This window comes from Lissotriton helveticus, chromosome 7, assembly GCF_964261635.1.
Source record: "Lissotriton helveticus chromosome 7, aLisHel1.1, whole genome shotgun sequence".
Lineage (NCBI taxonomy): Eukaryota > Metazoa > Chordata > Amphibia > Caudata > Salamandridae > Lissotriton > Lissotriton helveticus.
In genome coordinates, this window is record NC_136068.1 from 1,855,838,375 (window position 1) to 1,855,859,313 (window position 20,939).

The 20,939-nt window shown below is 41.8% G+C and overlaps 1 protein-coding gene across 4 annotated transcripts in view; it reads left to right on the forward strand.

Moving 5' to 3' along the window:
- The window catches only part of LOC144767790 (C-type lectin domain family 2 member L-like), a 104,730-nt gene that overhangs the window by 69,098 nt on the left and 14,693 nt on the right, over window positions 1–20,939 (forward strand). For 3 of the 4 annotated variants that reach the window (XM_078651168.1, XM_078651169.1, XM_078651170.1), the window contains exons 2-3: window positions 4,586–4,696; window positions 16,849–17,012. In XM_078651168.1, the coding sequence (XP_078507294.1) occupies window positions 4,586–4,696; window positions 16,849–17,012 (275 nt within the window). Of the gene's footprint in view, window positions 1–1,686; window positions 1,940–4,585; window positions 4,697–16,848; window positions 17,013–20,939 lie in introns of those variants that run through there. The other variant, XR_013598344.1, reaches the window with a different exon arrangement.

Genomic DNA, 20,939 nt, shown 5'->3' on the forward strand with positions numbered 1-20,939 from the left:
TAGAGGTGAATTAGTAGACGTAGCCCAGTAATTTCTTTGTAAGTTATTTATTAGTAACATCATTATTATAATTAAGGCTCCCGGTTTTCGGTTTTTACTGATTTTTACAGATAAATACAGACAGAAAACAATGTGTTTTCTCTCTGCATTTATCTTTAAAAGTGGATAAATACAGAAAATGTTGCTTCTTTTAAGTGACTCTTTGTGGTTTCCGCCAAATGTGATGCAGTTATATAGCTAATTGTATTAATTGCTGAATTTTAACTTTATGCTTACTCATAGGGGTTTCATTTGGTTTTGCCCCTGGGTTTGGGTTGTGCCCCATTTCGCCACTACACTCTTACCTACATGGGTTACATTTTTGTGTTCATGTACTTTGGGCACTCACCTCCTGGGGCTCATTGTGCATTTTTCTTGTGGACCATTTTACACTTTACATTTCCCTACACAGGGAGGGCAATAGGTTCTTGCCCCTTTTGCCTACATACACTTGCCTACATGGGCTACATACGGTCTTCACCCTTACTTAGGGCACCGTTTCATGGGTTACAGTCCCCTTTTCTTAAACCGTCACCCTCACACAGGGCGCGTCTTATGGGCTTTAGTCCCATTACAACATATGTACACATGTGACCTGTACATGGGAGTTATCCTTTATCGGGCTTTCACATTATGGGTCACAGTCCCATGTACATTTACATTGTCACCCTCACACAGGGTTTCTTATGGGTCTTAGTCACATCTTTACAGGGCTGTACTGTTTTCCTCCACATGGGGGTTTACTTTACATGGCCTACTTTGTCATGGGCTCTTGTCCCATTTACAGTGCTTCTCACCCTCCTGTCTAGGAGTAGAGGATGAAAATGGGTCTTAATCATTTTCTATGATGCTATTGCTGTTTGAAATACGCTTACTTTCTATATTACATTATTGAATTGTCCTTTTGGAAATGGGGAGGAGCATAGTGATACTGCTTGTGTCTCTTCGCTTCCTCTCTGTTTTCTCCAGTTCAGATTTCCTATTGATGTGCACTTCCTCTTCAACTTTGGAATCTGTTCCTTACGCAATTCTCTGTTATTCTTTTATGGTTCTCAGTCTTTCCCTTTTTGCTATGTTCTTCTTGTTCTTCCTTGTTCCAGAGGAATCTCTTCCTTCTTTTTTCCCTGTGCTTTGGGTTGTCTTCTCTTCTGTTCCTGTCGTGCCTTGTCCTTCTTTCCCTGCTTGCCTGCCTGGCCAGTGGGTGTGCTAAGGGGTTGTCTTTGGTACGTTTGCTCTCTATTTTGCATAGCCTCCCTTTCTTCTCTCTCTTTCCTTTCTTTTTCGTTGTTGTTGAGGATGGGTTTTCCATTTTCTTACTCACACCTTACCTTTACCTCCTTGCCTTATCCCATCTTTTTTCTCGCTCTGTTTTGCTTGCTCTTTTCCTTGTTGTTCTCTCAGTCACTCCGTTGTTCCTTCCTTGCTATCTGTCCTTTGTTCACTCTTGCTATCTTTTATCTTATTTTGCATTTGTTCTTCTGTTGGAAGGAAAATGGATATATGTAGTATCCTGCATTTATATTGTAAGATATTTTACCAACCCTGCTCAGCCAGTGCCTGTGCTCTGACTCATTAGAATGTTGGTGTCTGATGATGCCTCGGAATGTTGGGACTCAGAGAGGAGAAGTGACAGTTGGTCATGGGCTGAGCAGTTGACAGGCAGCTCCTGGTGGGGCTCTGATCTACTACATATCTACTTGATGTTATGGACTTTACTATCTGTCATCTTCATGAAATAAACATCAGGAATTACATCCTTCTTGTGTGGACCTTCATCACTACAAACTTTATTCATAGCTGCCTCAGCCTAGTCATCTTCGCGTGGATTTTATTTTTTATTTCACATGTAGACTTTCCAACATCAAGTGGTCTTCAACGACTTTGTTCTCTTGCAACAAAGGTACTGTTTGTCGTTTTAATGTTTTTTTCATCTTGAGCTTCAAAATGGTTGAAAGTGTCTACGTATTTGGGCTAACCAAAGTGCAACTAGTTCAACATTACTCGGGTGAGAGGTCGCTCACTGGCGCATGTTTAATTGTTTTTCAAATGGCTATGTGCTATAGTTTATTTATGCACTATTCTATGATTTTTTGCTGTGTTGATGCTTTTGGGGGTTGTCTGTCCAGTATTTTTACGTTCTGTGTCCTCGCTGACCCTTACAGGAGGGTGCTATTATCGTTTTATGATGTTGGTTATTCATTCTCGTGGTTTGCAAAACCACATTCTTTGAGCCATTCTTTTAGGTGGTTTTGGCTTGTTTGATTGTCACTATCCCTTTCTTGAGGGATGGGAATGGGTTCTAGTCCCACTTCCACATTGTAGCCACTTATCCCTTACATTGGAGTGGTTTGAGGGTTGTCTCTCCCTTTTACTCAGTTAATGGGTAGCAGTCCCATTTAACAAAATGTTGTCATGTTCCTAATGTGTGTAAGTCACCATGTGCTTCACGTTGGCCATGTAGTGTGTATAAGTCACCTTGTGCTGCATGTTGGTCATGTAGTGTGTGGAAGTCACCTTGTGATTCACATTTTGGTTGTTGTAGTGGGTGTTAGTCCCATCTACGCAGTTTGTAATGGGTGGTTAGTCCCATCTACATAGTTTGCATTATGGGTCACTGTCCATTTTGCACTCCACCGTTTCCTGACATTTTAATGGGTTGAATCCCATCTATAAAGTTTATGTTATGGGTTACAGTCCCATTATTGCCTTCATGGCCCCTCACATGAGGTGTAGCAAGTTGAGTTATTGTCCCTTCTCCACATGTTACACGGTTTTGTTCCTTACATAAGAAGCAGGTACATGGGTGCAGTCCACCCATAGTGTTAGAGTTCTGGGTGTGCGTTACCCCCTTGTTTCTCTTCACAGTGTTAGAGTTCTTAGAGTGTGTTTCTACCTTCTTTCTCTTCACATTGTTTCACTTGTCTTTTCATATGATGTAATCTCACTTTGTGTCAGTGAGCGACTTTCCTTTTGTTTCAGTATTAAAGGAGGAGGATGTGTGATATTTCGTGTGTATCTTTTCACTCTTCTTTCCTACTTTGTTTAGTCTTTGTCCCTCTTGTGAAGTAGTTTTTCCCATTCATCCCTGGGTTATGGGCTATTAACTTCATTTGTACATTGTTGTGTATACTTGTTTTCATTTTAGTATGGTTTTACAACTTTTCACTTATAAGGGGAGAAGATGTAGTATCTTCCTGTTGTGTTTATAATGTTCCCTGTTACCTGCTTCCTAGCTGCTCAGCCAGTGTGAGTGTTCTGTATGGAAAATTGGTGTGATGGACATGAGTGGAATGCTTTGGAATGTTCACCAGGTTGCTTTCTGTTGCACTGTTAGAAACTATAAATGTCGCCATTTATATTTGCACAAACAACAGTAGACCTACTGCATATTTGAGTCTTGTTAAGCATTGTTTCGTGTTGGTACTTTATGCTTATAAAAGAGTGCATGTTTAAACCACAGCAGCAATGGGATTGACTTAAAAATCCTGCCAGGCAGATCATCTAGTAATTCACTTCATGAGTCTGGCTTGCAGTGCAGTCCATGTAAAGGTGTTAGACAGAGTTTGTCTGCAGTCTCGGGCTGTCTGTGAACTTTACCCAGTGACACCTGCTTGAGCTCAGAGCTGACACATCCCACAGGCTTCAATGACCAAATTATTTTCGAGCGCCATGAGACCTCACGGTGATATGTGCGCTATATAAGAACGTTTGACGTTTGACATTTGACATGACATTTTCAAAGAGGCCGAGGAGTTCTGCTCAGAAGACCTTCATTGCAGACTATCCCCGATAGTTATTCATTAATGCACAGCATTGTCACAGCTTGTAGTAGCAGCAGCTGTTGCTACATAGGGGCTACGTATCTTTCTCTGTCGTGTATTAAAGATTGCCAGAGCAGAAGGTAGTCCTGCTAATATGTTTTAGGTGAAAGTGAACAGCTCACAGGATTAATCCTGTTTATATACAGTGAAACATAGCTGCCAGCATGTAAGTACAATTCAAAAGTGTCCCCGGAGTTTACTGACACTGGATCTAGCTGGCTTGGCACTTGCTCTAGAGTGGAAAACATGTATAGGACCCAAAGAGCTTTCCTCATGTATGCCACACAAACTCCTAAGAAAGAGAGGGCCTCTAAAATGCATTGCTTTGAAACAGCACTTCTAAAGTTTAGATTAAAGGGTCCCTATGCACCAATCTTGTCAAAATGAAATAAGGTTGAGCAACGAGGCTGCAGCTTGCTTGTTATTTTTGCTTTGGTGTCTTGTAGAGGCTGCTTGCCTTATTTCACAGATGTTCATGTTCAGTGGCTGGCATTTTGACCCCCCTGGACTCTGTCTTCTTTGTGTTTCATGACCTATCAACAACGACAAGAAAGCTGTGGTCGATAATTTCCTGTTTTTTCATGTTGTGTTTCCGTTTTGAGGATATTTTCAAGTTTGGTTGCAGCAACAAATCCTCACAACCTACTAGAAAAATACAAGACATTATTGAATCAGTGTTGCCTTGTTGTTCAATGTGTTTAATCCTATTGCTACTTTCTTTTTAGACCTCCGGAAGAACATCTGTTTTTGGAGAGTTGTGGCAGCTGCTTGTTTAGTTTTATTCATCTTTGGTGTTATCTTTATATTGACCTCTCGTCCCAGATCCTGTTCCAATGGTAAGTTTCAGACACCTGCCTAATGTTATTTAGTATACATTTGTTACACAGTCGACTATTAGTATGACATCCTAAAGCTTTTGTCATTTTCTCAATATATTTTTCATAGCTTACCACTGACACAAAATATTCACTAATAAAAGTGTAATTAATTGATATTAAAATTTTGCCTAAAATTCTGCCGATTGACTTATGAGTTGCCTAGAGCGGTATTACAGAAGGGCTATCACTCCGGGCAAATATGTCTGTCCTGATGCAACTGTACCTGAAATTATCAAGTCTACAAATTTCAGTCCCCAGAATTCCAGTCGCATATTCCTCTACAGAGCGACAGGGCTGAAGGGACCTGCTGCATCAGGCACTCGCACTCACTCACATATTTCATCATAAGGGAGCAGGTGAAGCAACCTCAAGCTGAAAGACAAGCATTTGCAATGCAACAGGTCTAGAGTTTTAGCTATTGGCATTGTAAATGGAAATGCCTTTTATTTATCCGTTTTGACAATTAACGAATAATAGGCATTGCCATTTACAATGCCAGTAGCTCAACGTCTTGTAAATGCCAGAATCGCCATTGTCCCAGACTGCTTGGAAAGTGAAAGCGTGCATGGCGTGCTGAATGCTGCAGGAAAGCATGTTGTGCCTGCAGTAGGAGAAACTCATTAAAGAAAATAGTGCTTACAGACATACCGTGTAACAATCGAAGTAAAAGGTCCAGTCCTCATGGGAGGTTACAAATCAAGACAAGACGGTACAAAGGAGGGACTAACAAGCCTGATAACCAATCGGAGGCCAGCATTTGCAACGGAGAATGACACAAGTCAATGAAAAATATGGGCGGAGAGTGGGCAGAGCTTCTAGACAGTACTCGAATACAGAATGCCTCACAGAACAGCGCATACGCTGCCCAGGCTCGACCTAAAAAATTTACCTGCCCGCCCTCCACCCTACATCTCCTTTCACCCCACCCTGGGCAAAAAAGACCCTTCACCGTTTACCACCTGCTCCAAGCTGGTGGTGAATGTTGGAGGATTCTGGACCATTATTTCCCTTGGAAGGAGGAATAACATGCAAAGTTAGATCCGGTATTCCCAAGCCCACATGGTATTCCCCATTCCAGGGGAAACCATTTGTAAACTCTGCCATCTCGGGGGAAGATACCAGCCAGAATAGTTAATTCTGGCCCAGTGCCTCCCTGCGAAGTTAACGTGAAACTTGTAGTAGAGTCCATAGCAGCAGAACTGTCCTGCAGTTGAAAGTTGAAAAGAATATTCAGTTTTTGATATGGGAGGAAGAACAACATATGCCCTCAGAACTAATTGTAATAAAGTGACATTGAACAAATATCGCAACGCAATACATGTGTCAGTGCTTCTCAAACATGTGTCCTAGTTCACTAAATATGGGGTTTCTACAATGTTCACTTTGAATTTTCCTTTTACACCACCAACATTCGTGATGTCATCTTCTCATATGGGTTTAGCTTCCATCTTTTTGGAGGCGTGACCCGAATACTCCTCACTAAACATTTCTTATGTAAGACAGAGAACCCTACAGTCACTGACCTTTTGCATTCGGTGATTTTGCGGTTCCCTATTCTCAGTACCTCTAATATTTTAATTGAATCCTCCATAGCCTTCTCCCATCTATGTCGCTTCTATTGTTTTATCTCTCGATCTCAACCAGGAAGCTCAAGTTAGGCCGCGGCAGCTGAGTGCGACTCTCTTTCACTGACACTTTAAAGAGTGCCCACTCCTATGTTCCCTATGTCTGCAAGGTCTGGCCCCACCTCTCATGTCACTGGCTCTATTTTCTGATATGGATCAGTGTGGATTTTCATAGGATGATATAGCAAATTCGGTTATTATTGGTTTTTCATCAGCCTTCCCCAATTCCACTGGTCTTCACTAGACAGGCTGTCTTGCTCATATCCCAATGCCGTCTTAAAATAACTCCGTTGACCGACAGACCTCAGCTCACTCCACAAGCTGAATCACAGCTCCTCTCTCCAACCCAATGCTCTTTCACCACTTCCAATGCCTCCAGTTCAGCCTCAAGGTTATGGCCCTTTTCTCCAACAACACCTCTAAGGGCCTCTTCCTGAACTTTTCAAATGCCTCTTTAAAAAAAACTCTCTGCACCAACTTTTTTGCTGGAACAATCTTCAAAAAATCCTCATCTTCTCTGAATGGGAGTAAAACCATCGGCTGTGAGAACAAACTTTGGCACCGTTAGTCTGTCTGCAGAGTTGTACCGGCATCCCTTCTTGTATTCACACCCTGGACCTCACTGTGCAAATGTACTGGAGTTGTTTGTGTCAGACCTTTTTTCTTCTCCTGTGTCCCTATGATCATGGCTCATGGATTCCTCCATAAGTTTCAAATTTGTACGCACTCTTGGCTCATCTCTTGTATTGCATTTATTGTGGAGTTGTTTCCTGTGCCACATAAAATGAAAATTAATATTTGATACTAAAATAGACTAATACAGCACTGGTCTTTATAGAGACCTCTATTATGGCAGAAACCCAGCAGCCAAGGCTGTACAGTGGCAAATCCTAAAGCCAGCCATGAGGGTCTATTGAGTGTGCCCGTCTGATCGCTACACAACTCTGTTCAGGGCGCTGTGGACAGTTATTGCCTGCACTGCTTTTTATAAAAGTAAAAATATAACACATTTTCTATTGATTTGCTATAGTAGACTGCAAATTACATTCTAAACAAAAATGGAGAGAAGACAGAACGAGGCTAGTAAGAAGTAAGACAGGAAATAGAAAATTGGGTTTATGTTGTCTAATTACAAAGTTCTGCTGGTGAGGAAAGAGCTGAACTGGCTTAGGGGTTTATAAATGTCTAGTCACCCTTATAGGTTTTTCCAGAATATTTTGAAGTATGCTTTTGTTATATTAAATAAGATAAAGTCAGTCGCTTTCTCTATTTTAGCCAGTTTTGTAATTTCTGTCACCCTGTATTGCCATTCATTTTTATCTTGTTTTTTTTTTGTTTAGTTCTAATAGCTGTTGATTTGAAGGAAACGGTCAAAAGGCCTTTTGATAGAAACGTTTCATTTGGATTTATTTAGTACCTTGAAGATGTAAATTTAGACAGATCTTACACAAAAATGTTCTGGGATGAAATACGGTGCACACATGCTTGTCACAGATCACAGAAATAGTAATCTTCACCATAGTTAATTATAATTAAATATGATCAAGTTTGTTGATGCTGCGTTGTTTCATCATGGTATGACTGGAAGATCCCTATACCAAATTTTAGGAATAATAGTCTTCATCATACTGTATGATCCAATAACCTTTTTAAAGGTATTATTACTGTGCCCGCTTTTCTGCCAAAATACCTAACATTGTATTTTTATTATAATAGCTTTTAAAGTTCAGATTTTTTGTTTTTGATTGGGTTATGTACAGAAGGCTTTTTTAGCATGATGTCTTGGACCAGAAAAATAGTACTACACAATCCGTTTCTGTTGGAGTGTTGTGTTGCAGTTTTTAACATTTTATATTAACTAGTGGTCTTATCTCAAATTCATAGTAATATAGTATAGCCATGTGTGCTTTGTGATGTTATTCGGTTTGCCAATCCGGAAACAATCTTTATAATTAAAGGTTGTTCATAATGTGCTTTTGAATATATTAAATCTATTCTCAATGATATTGATTTATAAAGACACAAAAAAGATGTTGATTCAGCAAAGTGCTGCCAGTTGTATCTGGAGGGCTTGATGCTGAAGGATGTGGTTAAAGTAACATTGTTGATTAGCTGGCTGGGCCCTGGAAGATTTTGTATAAGAATGACTCATTTATAAAGAAAGTTATGTAAACGGTATTTAATGTTCACAATTTTATATTATATGATATAGAGAAGTGAGGGAGGTTTGGGGGAGTTTTATGATTAGCGGAAGTATAATACGGACCTGGGTGGGTTTTATGATAACATTTGACCAAGGGAGCTGAATTTTCCCAACTGAATCTTAAAGAAATGAAACACATAATAAATATTAGGTCTCTCCAGCTGAATATAATCATTTATTTCAGAAAATGGTACTGATGGCTATTCAGATAATCAGATTAGCCTTGCTTCTAACCATGTCATTTTTCCTGGATGCCCGGATTAATTTTTGGACCTTATTCAACCCAAGGCCCTTAAAGGTATTAGGGCACAACTCCTTCTCTGACAGGCACCTAATTGTAATTTCCCCTAAACAACAGTGTCATGGGGGATATCCTAAATTATTGTTGTTCCTTAAAATTCTGACTGCATTGAGCCAGTGCATTTCTGGAGCTAGCTCCACAAAACTCTACTCCCTCTCTGCAAAACCTGGCAGTTGGGACCTTGGGAAAAAGCAGCCTCATCTTGTTCTTTGACTCTGCAACCTGCTCAGGAAGTCCCACCATCAACAGATGTCCAGTCAATAGTGAATTATTCCTAAATAGAGGTAGGCTCGGTCTCAGGCCGGGAATGACCCGTCAGCTACAGCACCAGTGCCACAACCAACTATAAATTCAAGCTGAGGGGATGACCAGGACAATGAAGAGAAGAAGTTGCACCTACAGGAGATTGAATTCGAACAACAAACAGACAGCAGAGGGAGCTGCCACATAGTATGCCACTCAAAAAGACCAGAGCAAGACACACTGCGGCCCGCGACGGACAGGGAAAGGACACCAATCCCTTCAACACAGTTCCAGGATATGGGGGAATAAGGCCGTCCGCGAAGACAACAGAGCAAATACAACAAATTTACACTGCCCATAAACATACTCCTCCATCACAAGGCAACTGGACAACGCACAAGGTGAATTGGAGGACAATATTATTCTCTTTACACCAGAATATACATCCAGCGTAAGCTCTGATGTCCTAGACAGGGTCAACATCCTACAAATCCTCCAACATATTCTAGAGTTATTTTCCATCACAACTGAAGATCTAATTCAAGTACAATTCGAGGTCCTGAGCAGCAACAAAATAAGAGAGTCGACAATATTAACATGGAAAAACAACAAGATAGTCCAAAAGATCATGAAAGATAAGGATCAAATTGTGAAATGGGGATCAGTGTACAGAAACCAGAAGAGGAAAAATATCTCTACATGCTAGGAGGTGGACTTAGCAACAGAAGGACACAGATGCCGAGAAAGTCCATTTTAAGAGGGACAAATCCAGTTCTTTGCGCCACATCGATCCTCAACTTAAGAATACACCTTCCAACTATCTCCAAAGGAACAGGGCGTATTATCTCAGAAAGGAAAGCCCCATCAACACAGACACCCCCAGGATGGAGCTGCAACGATTCAATCAGATCAACAATCAAATTGTTCCTAGAACAAAGAGAAACAACTGGCCTGCGAGCAGAACAAATAAGACCATACAAGTAATTTCGTGGAATGTGTATGGACTAAAAACCATGCTACAGAACAGAGTTTCATTTGAATATTTACAGACTGGGAATCTGTTGTGCCTCTAAGAAACCAGGCTGCTTGCTCCATTGGTCATTCCAGGTTTTAAGGAATTCCAACAGCCAGCAGAAAACCCAACGTGTTTGAAAGGCCACCAGGGGGCTTATCTTTACATGTAAGAATAGGCAGCAATATAACGTCCGTACAATCCTCAATAAGCACAGATATGTTCCAAGCTATCAACCTGCAAGGACTGAAACTGAACGACCATTCAATAACTATCTTACTCCTAAACATGTATTATCCTTCTCTGACAGGCACCTAATTGTAATTTCTCCTAAACAACAGTGTCATGGGGGATATCCTAAATTATTGTTGTTCCTTAAAATTCTGACTGCATTGAGCCAGTGCATTTCTGGAGCTAGCTCCACAAAACTCTATTCCCTCTCTGCAAAACCTGGCAGTTGTGACCCTGGGAAAAAGCAGCCTCATCTTGTTCTTTGACTCCACAACCTGCTCAGGAAGTCCCACCAACAACAGATGTCCAGTCAATAGTGAATTATTCCTAAATGGAGGTACGCGCTCATCGTTTTGCTATTTGCCAATAAGTATTCCTAATACTCTGCTGTTGAAGAAAGATTTACATCTGAATGCTTCTCCAAAATAGGAGAGCTCCAAATATTATGTTTGGAGACCATATTGGATTTCATTTTTGAATGTTTACGTGATCAGTTTCGAGAACTCCTTCACTGACCATTAATGACTGAAGATGTTCAAGTATTACAGCAACCTTGCGAGGCATATAAAGGATGTAGCATAACACATAGGTATTAGAAGGAGCACCTATAAGAATCAACGTGAGAGGAAGCAGACAGTCTTTAGTCAAAAGATACATATATATTGGTACCAAGATTACATTTAGTGCATCGGTGATTATCTTCCCTTTGAGAAATAAGTCCCCTCTTGGATAGGAGAGAGAGAATAATATATCTTATGCATTTGGAGTATAAGTTAAGTCCACTGTACTAGAGATACTCAAGGCAAATACTAGTGGAACTGGGGGCAGATTGGGCACTGCACAGGGGAGAAAGACGATGGGGTAGTGGGATATCCAAGTCCAGTTTGGTGGTGATCAGTGCAATAGCTTGGTTTCCCCCAGAGCATTGAACTTGTAAAGAGAATGTCAGACAGCAGAGGAGATCTGGGGATATATCAGTCGGTCGGCTGGCTTGTGACCCATGAGCTCCTCTCAGGAAAGAGACCCAAAGATGGATGTATGATGTTACCACGCGATCAAAATGATCGCGGTACATCACAACGCCGTTTTTACAATGCAAGTCGTTACCACGACTTGCGCTGTAGGGTGCTGGACTTAGGAATAGTATAATTTACTATTCCAACTCCAGCCTACGTACAGTAGGGAAGGTGTTGGAATAGTAAATCTACTATTCCTTTTCTAGAGCGCCCTCCAGTGCAAGTCGTGGTAACGACTTGCGTTTTAAAAGCTGCGTTGTAATGGTACTGCGGTGTTTTGACCGCGTCGTAAAGGTTGTTTACCCCAAAGATGGTTAAAGGATTTCCACTCAGACAAGATGACCTTCACAGTGTTCGTCAGTAGGAGATCAAGCAGTGTCATGTCTGTGCTTCAAAGGTTTATCTCAGTCCTAGAAGACCAAGACCTAATTCCGTCCTCGGTTTTAAAAGGTATCTTCAGCTAGTGTAGAAGCCTGGCAAAACAGATGAAAAACTGTTGTGAGTTTTAATTTTTTTTTTTTTTTGAAACGTGTTTAGATAACAGGATGAGAAAGTTGAAATGGCACTGCTGGCTGGAGATGCTAATAATATAACATGTTTGTAGGAAAGTGCATTATTAGTAGGTGGGGGAATTCACCTTCAGCTAGTAATAATTTCACAATCACTAATAGGTCCTTTCTCAGTCCTTGGTAGCTTGGCAAATGAGCAGTCAGATGTAATTTAGGAGACAGGTATGCATAAAGCATTTAATATCCCCAAAACAGTAAATAAGTAAAAGACACAACACAATAAAAGTCCCGCACCAATTTATACAAATAGAGAATAGTGATATCTATACAAGGAGACCAAAACAACAAAACTCCAATGTAGGGAACCGGATATATGAATATTTAAATATTAAATCATAAATTGTGCATGCTAGCGCCAAAAAGTGGGGTATTCAAGAGGTGCATACATCTTAATTATTTGGAAACTCATTGTGGCAGCAGCTCAGTATGCATGAGCAATTTTTTCTCTTCATCACAAAGATGAGTCCTCGTCAGTGTATGTTGGAACAGAAGGTCAGCATGTTCTCTTTACATACAAAACTGTGACAGCTAGGGGCTCTGAGCGCACTGCTATTCTTGTAAATAAAGCTTAAGTCTCTGTTCGATAGCTCCTCTTGTTAGCTGAGCGTGCAATCAAAGCGGCACCTCTTGCCTTAGGTGCCCTACATAATCCAAAGTTGTGCCTTCCTCTGAAAAGGTGAAAGCATCCCTTGATGCACTGCTATACGATCCTACTGGGGACTGCCCAGCGTTCCTCAAAAGTTACACACAAAAGCTTAACTGTTCATATTCTTTATTTCTTCTTCTTATGGTTCTTTCTTTACTCTTTGTTTAAACATCCTGCATGTACATTTATATTCATTAGGTCAGTCCAATGCATTTCGGTCGCTATGACCTTCATCTGGGACCATATGAGCTGAAAACAAGGCATAACAGTACTGTGTATCAGTAATAAAATCATAACATAACAACACATAAGCATTCATGCATGTTCATAATACAAATCAAACAAAATGCAAACGTTGTGATCAACTGTGATATCACCCAAGTGTAAACATGCTGTGTGCTACAGAGTGCCAAGAAAAACGCCAATAAGGCACTCACCTATTCTTCTCTTTGTACTATTCGTTATAAAATCAGAACGCTATCTGAAGAAAACCAAGAACGAAATCATTATAGGAAACCGCTTAAGCTGGAGGTTTCACAACTGCTACTAAATCAACCTGTTCGCATGTATGAGTTACTCACTTTGTACACGTGAAAAAACACGTCTTATCTGTGCTGTTCACTCTTCCGTAATAAAGGTTCCGGCATTAGCGCGATGCCGGTCCTCATTCCGGACCTTTAACAAACTCCTTGCACAAACCTTCAGTGTTCCTCGCTCTCATTGGTCTCGCCCCCGATCACGTGATCGGGACCGCAGCCAATGGGAGCGACGTGGTCCTCTCTGATAGTCTTCGAACATGCGCGGGGAAAATATGTGTAACGAAATGAAGCTATCAATAAAGTGTCATGTTGACAAGCATTTTTTAGAAGTAGGCCCAGACCTACAAGAAGATCCAGGTGGAGAAAAGGAAGCTCCAAACACAAGAAGTGTCACTACAAAAATAAAGGAGAAAGAGAGAAAGAAGACCACACCCAAGAGCACCTAGTGATCAATATTTCCAAGTACAAGTTGACTACACAAGAATTAGCAGTTTTGGAAAAAGGCACTTCTTTTGTCCCGACAACCCCCACTAATTCACTCGAACTTGACATCAGTTTTTTCAAACTGATGCGCAAATTAAGGTTGCGTTATTTCTTTGATCACATAGTCGATAAACCTATCACAACTGAACAAGATCAACTTAAAGGGTTACGAGCAAGAAGCACTTACATGGCTCCCACAAGCCACAAGACCTTAGACCTTTTTGAAACTCTGGTTAGGCAAGATCTGAGTAGGCTTAGATTCGATAAAAAGCCCAGGAGAAACCTCACGAACAAGGATTTGGACATTCTAAAAAAACTGGCACACAGCAAGAATATCGTTTGCACCAAAGCAGATAAAGGCGGAGGCCTAGTTATAATGGACGCCAACATGTATCAACAGAAACTAGAAGAACATTTAGCTGACTCCAACACCTATGCAGAACTAAACCTGAATCCTACTCATGAATACGCCAAAAAATTGACAGAACTGGTTGTCCGAGCAAGGGAGAATGGTACCATCAATGATAAAACAAAAATTTTTATGCTCAAGGAGAGTCCCAGTAGCCCGATTTTTTTATATGATACCGAAGGTGCACAAGAACTTATGGGATCCTCCACTGCGTCCCATCGTATCAACGAGGAATAGCATTCATGAAACCACCGGTGAATTTATTGACAAATACATGCAACCTAACCTACAGTACAAAACATGGTCACATATATCAAAGATTCCACAGATTTTTTAACGAGATTAAGCCTCTTGGAAATTGGTGTGAATGAGGAATTACTACTATGCACAGCAGATGTCAAGTCTTTGTATACCTCAATACCTCACGGAGCTGGAATAGAAGCGATGGAGCGAGCAATCTTAACCACCGATTACAACGAACAAATGCAAGTCTTTTTGATGGAGTTGATAATTTTTACGCTTTATCACAGCTACTTCAAGGTCAACAACAAGTGGTACCAACAACTGGTTGGAACCTCAATGGGCAATTGCGCCGCCCCGGTATATGCCAACCTATACATGAAGGCATATGAGGAACATTTAATCTTGAACAACCCCACTTGGACTAGCAACCTGAAAATGCTAGTCCGTTATATTGATGATGTCTTCATCATTTGGAAGAACACTGAAGAATCACTCCAACGGGCACTAACTGAACTGAACTCAAAAAATGAGAGAATAGAACTTACCTGGGAAATGTCTAAATCTTCCATTACTTTCTTGGATGTTCGAGTGAAGTTGCACCAAGGCAAGATAGAAACGGAGATGTACAGGAAACCTACTGACAGAAACAACACTGTTCATTTTCAAAGTTTTCACCAGGATTCGTTGAAAACTCACTTACCGACATCTCAGATGATGAGAGCAAAAAGAATTACCTCTGAGACCGACAAAGTGAAAAGCACATTAGAAACTATGGGTGAAAGATTTCGTAAGAGAGGATACCCAGCGACCCTGATTAACAAATCCATTGACAAGGTTCAAAGTATCCCTAGAGCAGAACTTTTGAAGACTCGCGTCAAAGCAAAGCAAGAAAGGATGACTATAGTGTCTAAATACTCAACGATGAGCCACAAATACAAGAGAATCATACGAACTCATTGGAATATCCTACGAGCCGAAAGTGACTTTGACAAAAGTTTCGAACAGCAGCCCATTTTTGCCTTCACCAGAGGTAAAAATCTTGGAGAATTGCTAAAACTAAAAAAAACAAAAGTAGAAACATACCGAGGCACTAGACCTTGCCTACAATGTGGACACTGTAACAACATTATTAGAGGCAGTGCAATAACACATCCAATGAAAGGACACAACATCAAGCTCCGTGTGAATGCGACCTGTGACACGGCGAATGCCATCTACATGTTGAAATGTCCTTGCGGGAAGGTTTACGTAGGAAAAACCACCCGCAAGATAAAAACAAGACTAAATGAACACAAGTCGAACATCAGGACAGGTAACATCAAGTCAGCCGTAGCAGCTCATTTTAAGGAAGAGAAACACAACGTGTCTCAATTACAGTTCACAGTTTTAGAAGTGATTGAGGTCAGCGTTGAATTTACATGTTACCTCTAAACATTGCTAATAATTGTATATAAGCGCGTTTTGCCTTTCCTACAGGGTTGGGTGGACGAGTCATCTGCTATAATAGTACACAGTAGGGTCTGTGTAATCACAAAGTCACATATTTTATTTTTACATTTTTCTATTTTCAAGAAGCACTTCCTTTAGATATGACATAGTTTATTTTGTTCCCATGAGAGTTCTATTCTTCTTTTTTGCACACCGCTGTCAACATGACACTTTATTGATAGCTTCATTTCGTTACACATATTTTCCCCGCGCATGTTCGAAGACTATCAGAGAGGACCACGTCGCTCCCATTGGCTGCGGTCCCGATCACGTGATCGGGGGCGCGACCAATGAGAGCGAGGAACACTGAAGGTTTGTGCAAGGAGTTTGTTAAAGGTCCGGAATGAGGACCGGCATCGCGCTAATGCCGGAACCTTTATTACGGAAGAGTGAACAGCACAGATAAGACGTGTTTTTTCACGTGTACAAAGTGAGTAATTCATACATGCAAACAGGTTGATTTAGTAGCAGTTGTGAAACCTCCAGCTTAAGGGGTTTCCTATAATGATTTCGTTCTTGGTTTTCTTCAGATAGCGTTCTGATTTTATAACGAATAGTACAAAGAGAAGAATAAGTGAGTGCCTTATTGGCGTTTTTCTTGGCACTCTGTAGCACACAGCATGTTTACACTTGGGTGATATCACAGTTGATCACAACGTTTGCATTTTGTTTGATTTGTATTATGAACATGCATGAATGCTTTTGTGTTGTTATGTTATGATTTTATTACTGATACACAGTACTGTTATGCCTTGTTTTCAGCTCATATGGTCCCAGATGAAGGTCATAGCGACCGTAATGCATTGGACTGACCTAATGAATATAAATGTACATGCAGGATGTTTAAACAAAGAGTAAAGAAAGAACCATAAGAAGAAGAAATAAAGAATATGAACAGTTAAGCTTTTGTGTGTAACTTTTGAGGAACGCTGGGCAGTCCCCAGTAGGATCGTATAGCAGTGCATCAAGGGATGCTTTCACCTTTTCAGAGGAAGGCACAACTTTGGACTCTTTACATACAAAACATTCAACATCACTTTTAGAACATGCTTAATTCCTATGTGTCCTGTTACTTTTTTACATGTTTTATATTTTATTGCAGGTGATCAATGTGTACCTGCTCAAAAAGAACAGTGTCCCGAAGGGTGGGCATTTTACAGATTTTGCTTCACCTTTAATTCAACGCTTAAATCCTTTGAAGTGGCGAAGAACTTCTGTTCCTTGTACAATGCTTCCCTTCTCGAAATTGAAAGCCTATCAAAACTGGTAAATTGCAGATTAGAGTCTTTGATATACCTCATCTCTCTGTTTATCAATGTTTGTGATTCAGGCCATAATGTGAGACCTTTGTTCATGCACAGTTGTATATTTTAAAATGCTATTAATGTTCTCTGAAATTGAATATATGGTGGTTAATTAGAAGTAAATTAATCAAAAAGGCAAAGAGAGGGAGAAAGAAAGAAAAATAGAAAAAAAAGCTGCTTAACTCTAACCCAAACCATCTGGGTATCATTCCTGCGACTGATGGGAGCTGAGGGGAGCTCATTAGGTTTTATAGGTAGTTATGAAGAGAAACTGACTAAATATTCCATAATGTATTTCTCTGCAGAGTTGGTCGGACCACATCAGTGACATCTGGGCATTCTCCCACAGTAAAAACGTTGGGAAAATGGAGAAATGAGACCAGATGATGCATTTTGAGATACGTTTTGCAAACAATTGAGTTTACAGGCAGTTAATCTAATCCGGTTATAGAATTTGTTGGGGCCTCCTAGTATTTAATGTTAATGTCTTTGTGTCTCGAGAGCCGGTCAAGGTAAGGTAGTGGCCCAGGCATTGTTCGCTCATAAGACAGTCAAAGCCATGATGTTCCTCTTGTGTTGCACCCCACTGGTCATGACTGTGCAACATCTGTTCTCAGGGCCCCCCCATGTCTGTCAGTGCCATGATGCTCTTCTGCCATCATTATCACCACATATTAAGGGTCTGATTCACAAAGATAAATATGCATGTATATTTACTTGTATCTACACCCAGACGTAATTCTCCTCCTATACCTAGATGTAATGCTCCATTTTGTGCTATGCACCATTTCCCAGTGGAGATTTACACAAGGTATAGAGTTACATGTCTCCACCCCTGGATTGAGGGAGTGAAGAATTTCAGCGTGTAAAGTTACTACCAGTTACCTTTCTCCTATGTGAAGATCTAGTAGTAAAGTTAGACTTTACTACTAGACTTTACTTTACTCTAACTTTACACCAAAAGTCTAACTTAGACTAAAAGTATAATTATACTACTTTTAAAGTTAGACTGTAGGTCTAAAGTTAGACTTCAGGTCTAAACTGAGACTTTTGGTCTAAGTTTACCTTTATGACTGGGGCCTAAGATTATATGGTAGTAGCTCTGGGGTCATCCCCACTTGTTTGTGTTTTTCTGATATGGCAAACAGTGTTGATAATTAGTTTTTTGTTTTAAGATTTGCAGAGTGCTGAGTTAGTTGGGTAGAAGGAAGGGCAGAAAGAGAAAAAGGGCACACTGTTTTCTCTCTTCTCTAAAATGTTAATTTACCCTTCTAACATGGCCTTCTGTAATGTTGACATGCTAAATTAAGAGTCATTGCTAATATCAGACCTACTGGTTTTTCCAAGAATTGTTTTAGCAGGACGCAGGTATTCTAGCAGAGATCATTGAAAAGCAGTTTTTGTCAAGTGGCAGTGCATGATGACTGTGACTGAACTCACTAGAGGTGCAGCAATGATGCAGAAGTTTCGGTCACTGTGTGGTCCTGATTCTGGTTGTGGCATTGTTATGGTGCTGCTTGATAGGTGCTCTTAGCAGGCAGGCAGAGGCAAGCTGCATTTCCAGAACATCTGATCCTTTGTCGTCCGAGGCCTGAACCGGGCCAAACAAGGGATTCTCCTTGAGAAGTTGCTCTTATGTCCATTGCTTAGCAGGGGCAGCTCCTCCATAATGCCAGAGGAGCGTCTCCCCACTCGTCGGAGTCAGTCAAAGAAAAATAAAAGGATAATGACACAATATCATTTACAGCCTGATTCATGAAGCAAAATTGCGCCCGCAATGGCTGCGAAAATGGAATTGCGGGTGCAAAATACGGAATCGGCATTCAAGAACAATAAAGCGATTTCGCAAACACAGAATAGCGATTACAATAGCGATTACGCAATAATAGTCGCAGATTCCGGGTAGGCGAGCATTAGCGATACGGAAATAGCGACCAACCACGGAATCTGCGAAATAAATAGCGAAACGCAATATTGTCTCAATCGGCATTCATGAAAAAAATACAATAGCGAAAAAGCCCAAAATCGCACGTTTGCGCGGCGCAATTTAAGGACAACTCAAAGCAGGTGGTAACCATAAAAGCCATGAATAAGTAAAATTTGAAAAACAGTTGGCCAATCACCAACAGGTCCAGGCCTGACCAATCACACATAAGGACATTCAGCAGCAGCATTAGGCGTTCCACAATGCCAGGGATGTACATGGTGGTGAGGCGGCGAAGGCTACAGCGAGCAGCACGGAGGAGACGCATGAGGCAGGAAAGGATTTACCGGCAGCGGGTCACCTTGCTGGGCCAAACCAGAGAACAGATTTATGCTAAATACAGGCTGAATGGGGAAATGATCACCTGGCTGATACAAGAACTCGACCCCATCATGCAGCACCCAACAAGGCGAAACAATTCTGTGCCTACACATGTGCAGGTATTGTGCAGCCTGCACCTCCTGGCCTCCGGCAGTTTCCAGGGCATAGTAGCGGCTGCTGGGGGGATATCCCAGCCCACCATGTCACGCTGCCTCCACACTTTTGTTGACGCCATGCTCACCCAGCTCCACCGCCACATCACATTTCCCACGAGCCAACAGGAATTGGACCTGACAAAACTACAATTTTACAATGTAGCCCATTTTCCCCATGTCCTAGGCTGCATAGACTGTACCCACGTCGCCATCTGCCCACCAGCTGCCACGGAGTATATGTACCGCAACAGGAAGTCCTACCACTCCCTCAACATACAGATGGTCTGCAATGCCAAGACCATCATCACTGACATTGTGGCCCAGTACCCAGGGAGTACCCATGACTCCTTTATCTTCAGGCACAGCGGACTCCACACACGACTGCTCAGGGGAGAGTTTGGGGAAGGACACCTACTTGGTAAGTACACTTTGTCGACAATGTCACATTGCTATGAAGTAACTGCGCTGCACAGGCAATCAACATCTGCTCCTCTCATTCAGGTGACAGTGGCTACGCCCTACGGGAATACCTCCTGACCCCTTACCTCAACCCTGCCACACCTCAGCAACGGCGCTACAATGTTGCACACATCCGGACAAGGAACTGTATAGAAAGGACATTTGGCCTGCTCAAGAGCAGGTTCCGTATACTGCACAAGACAGGTGGGGCCATGTATTACAGTCCTGCTGCGTGCTGCCGCATTGTGGCTGTCTGTGCAATGCTTCATAACATTGCAACCAAGCGCCGGATACCTGTTGACATCTCAGGCAGTGAATCTGAAAGGGACGACCGGCCACCAGCACATGCGCACCATGCACGCGGGGAGAACCCAGCTGAAGGCCACAGACGTCGCAACCACATCACAGCGAACAATTTCTAGCCCACCCTCTTCCCCCACCCCACATATCACAATTGCATGCAAAATGTAATGATAACACAAGGCTAATGTGTGCAGCAAAATAAATGTATTTGTTTCATTCACAAGAAAAAGGTAATGAGTACAACTATTTACAAATTACAGTATTCCTTCATACTGCAGTCTGAAGGTACATGGCAGGCTTAACGTCAGCCTGTGCCAGTGTTCTTCAGACAGTGTCAAAGGCGCCTCCTGCGCGTAATGCCCAAGCGCCTCTGAGGCTCATCCTCATCCTGGGCACCTGTACCAGGCGTTGCCCTGGTGCTGCGCCTAGGTGGCGGGACCTGTGTGGCAGATTGGCTGCTCACGCTGGAGGCACCCTCACTGGCATCGTCACCCCCTACAGTGGCCGGTAGCGCAGGTGTGTGTAGTGCTGTTACGGCGGTGGTTAGGTGCTCCAGGACCCTGGTGATGTCCTCACAGCACTGGACCAGTTGGTGCTGCTGTGTGAGGGAGCGCCGCGACAACTGGGTGGTGGCATTTGCAGCCACATAATTAGACCTACTATAGGC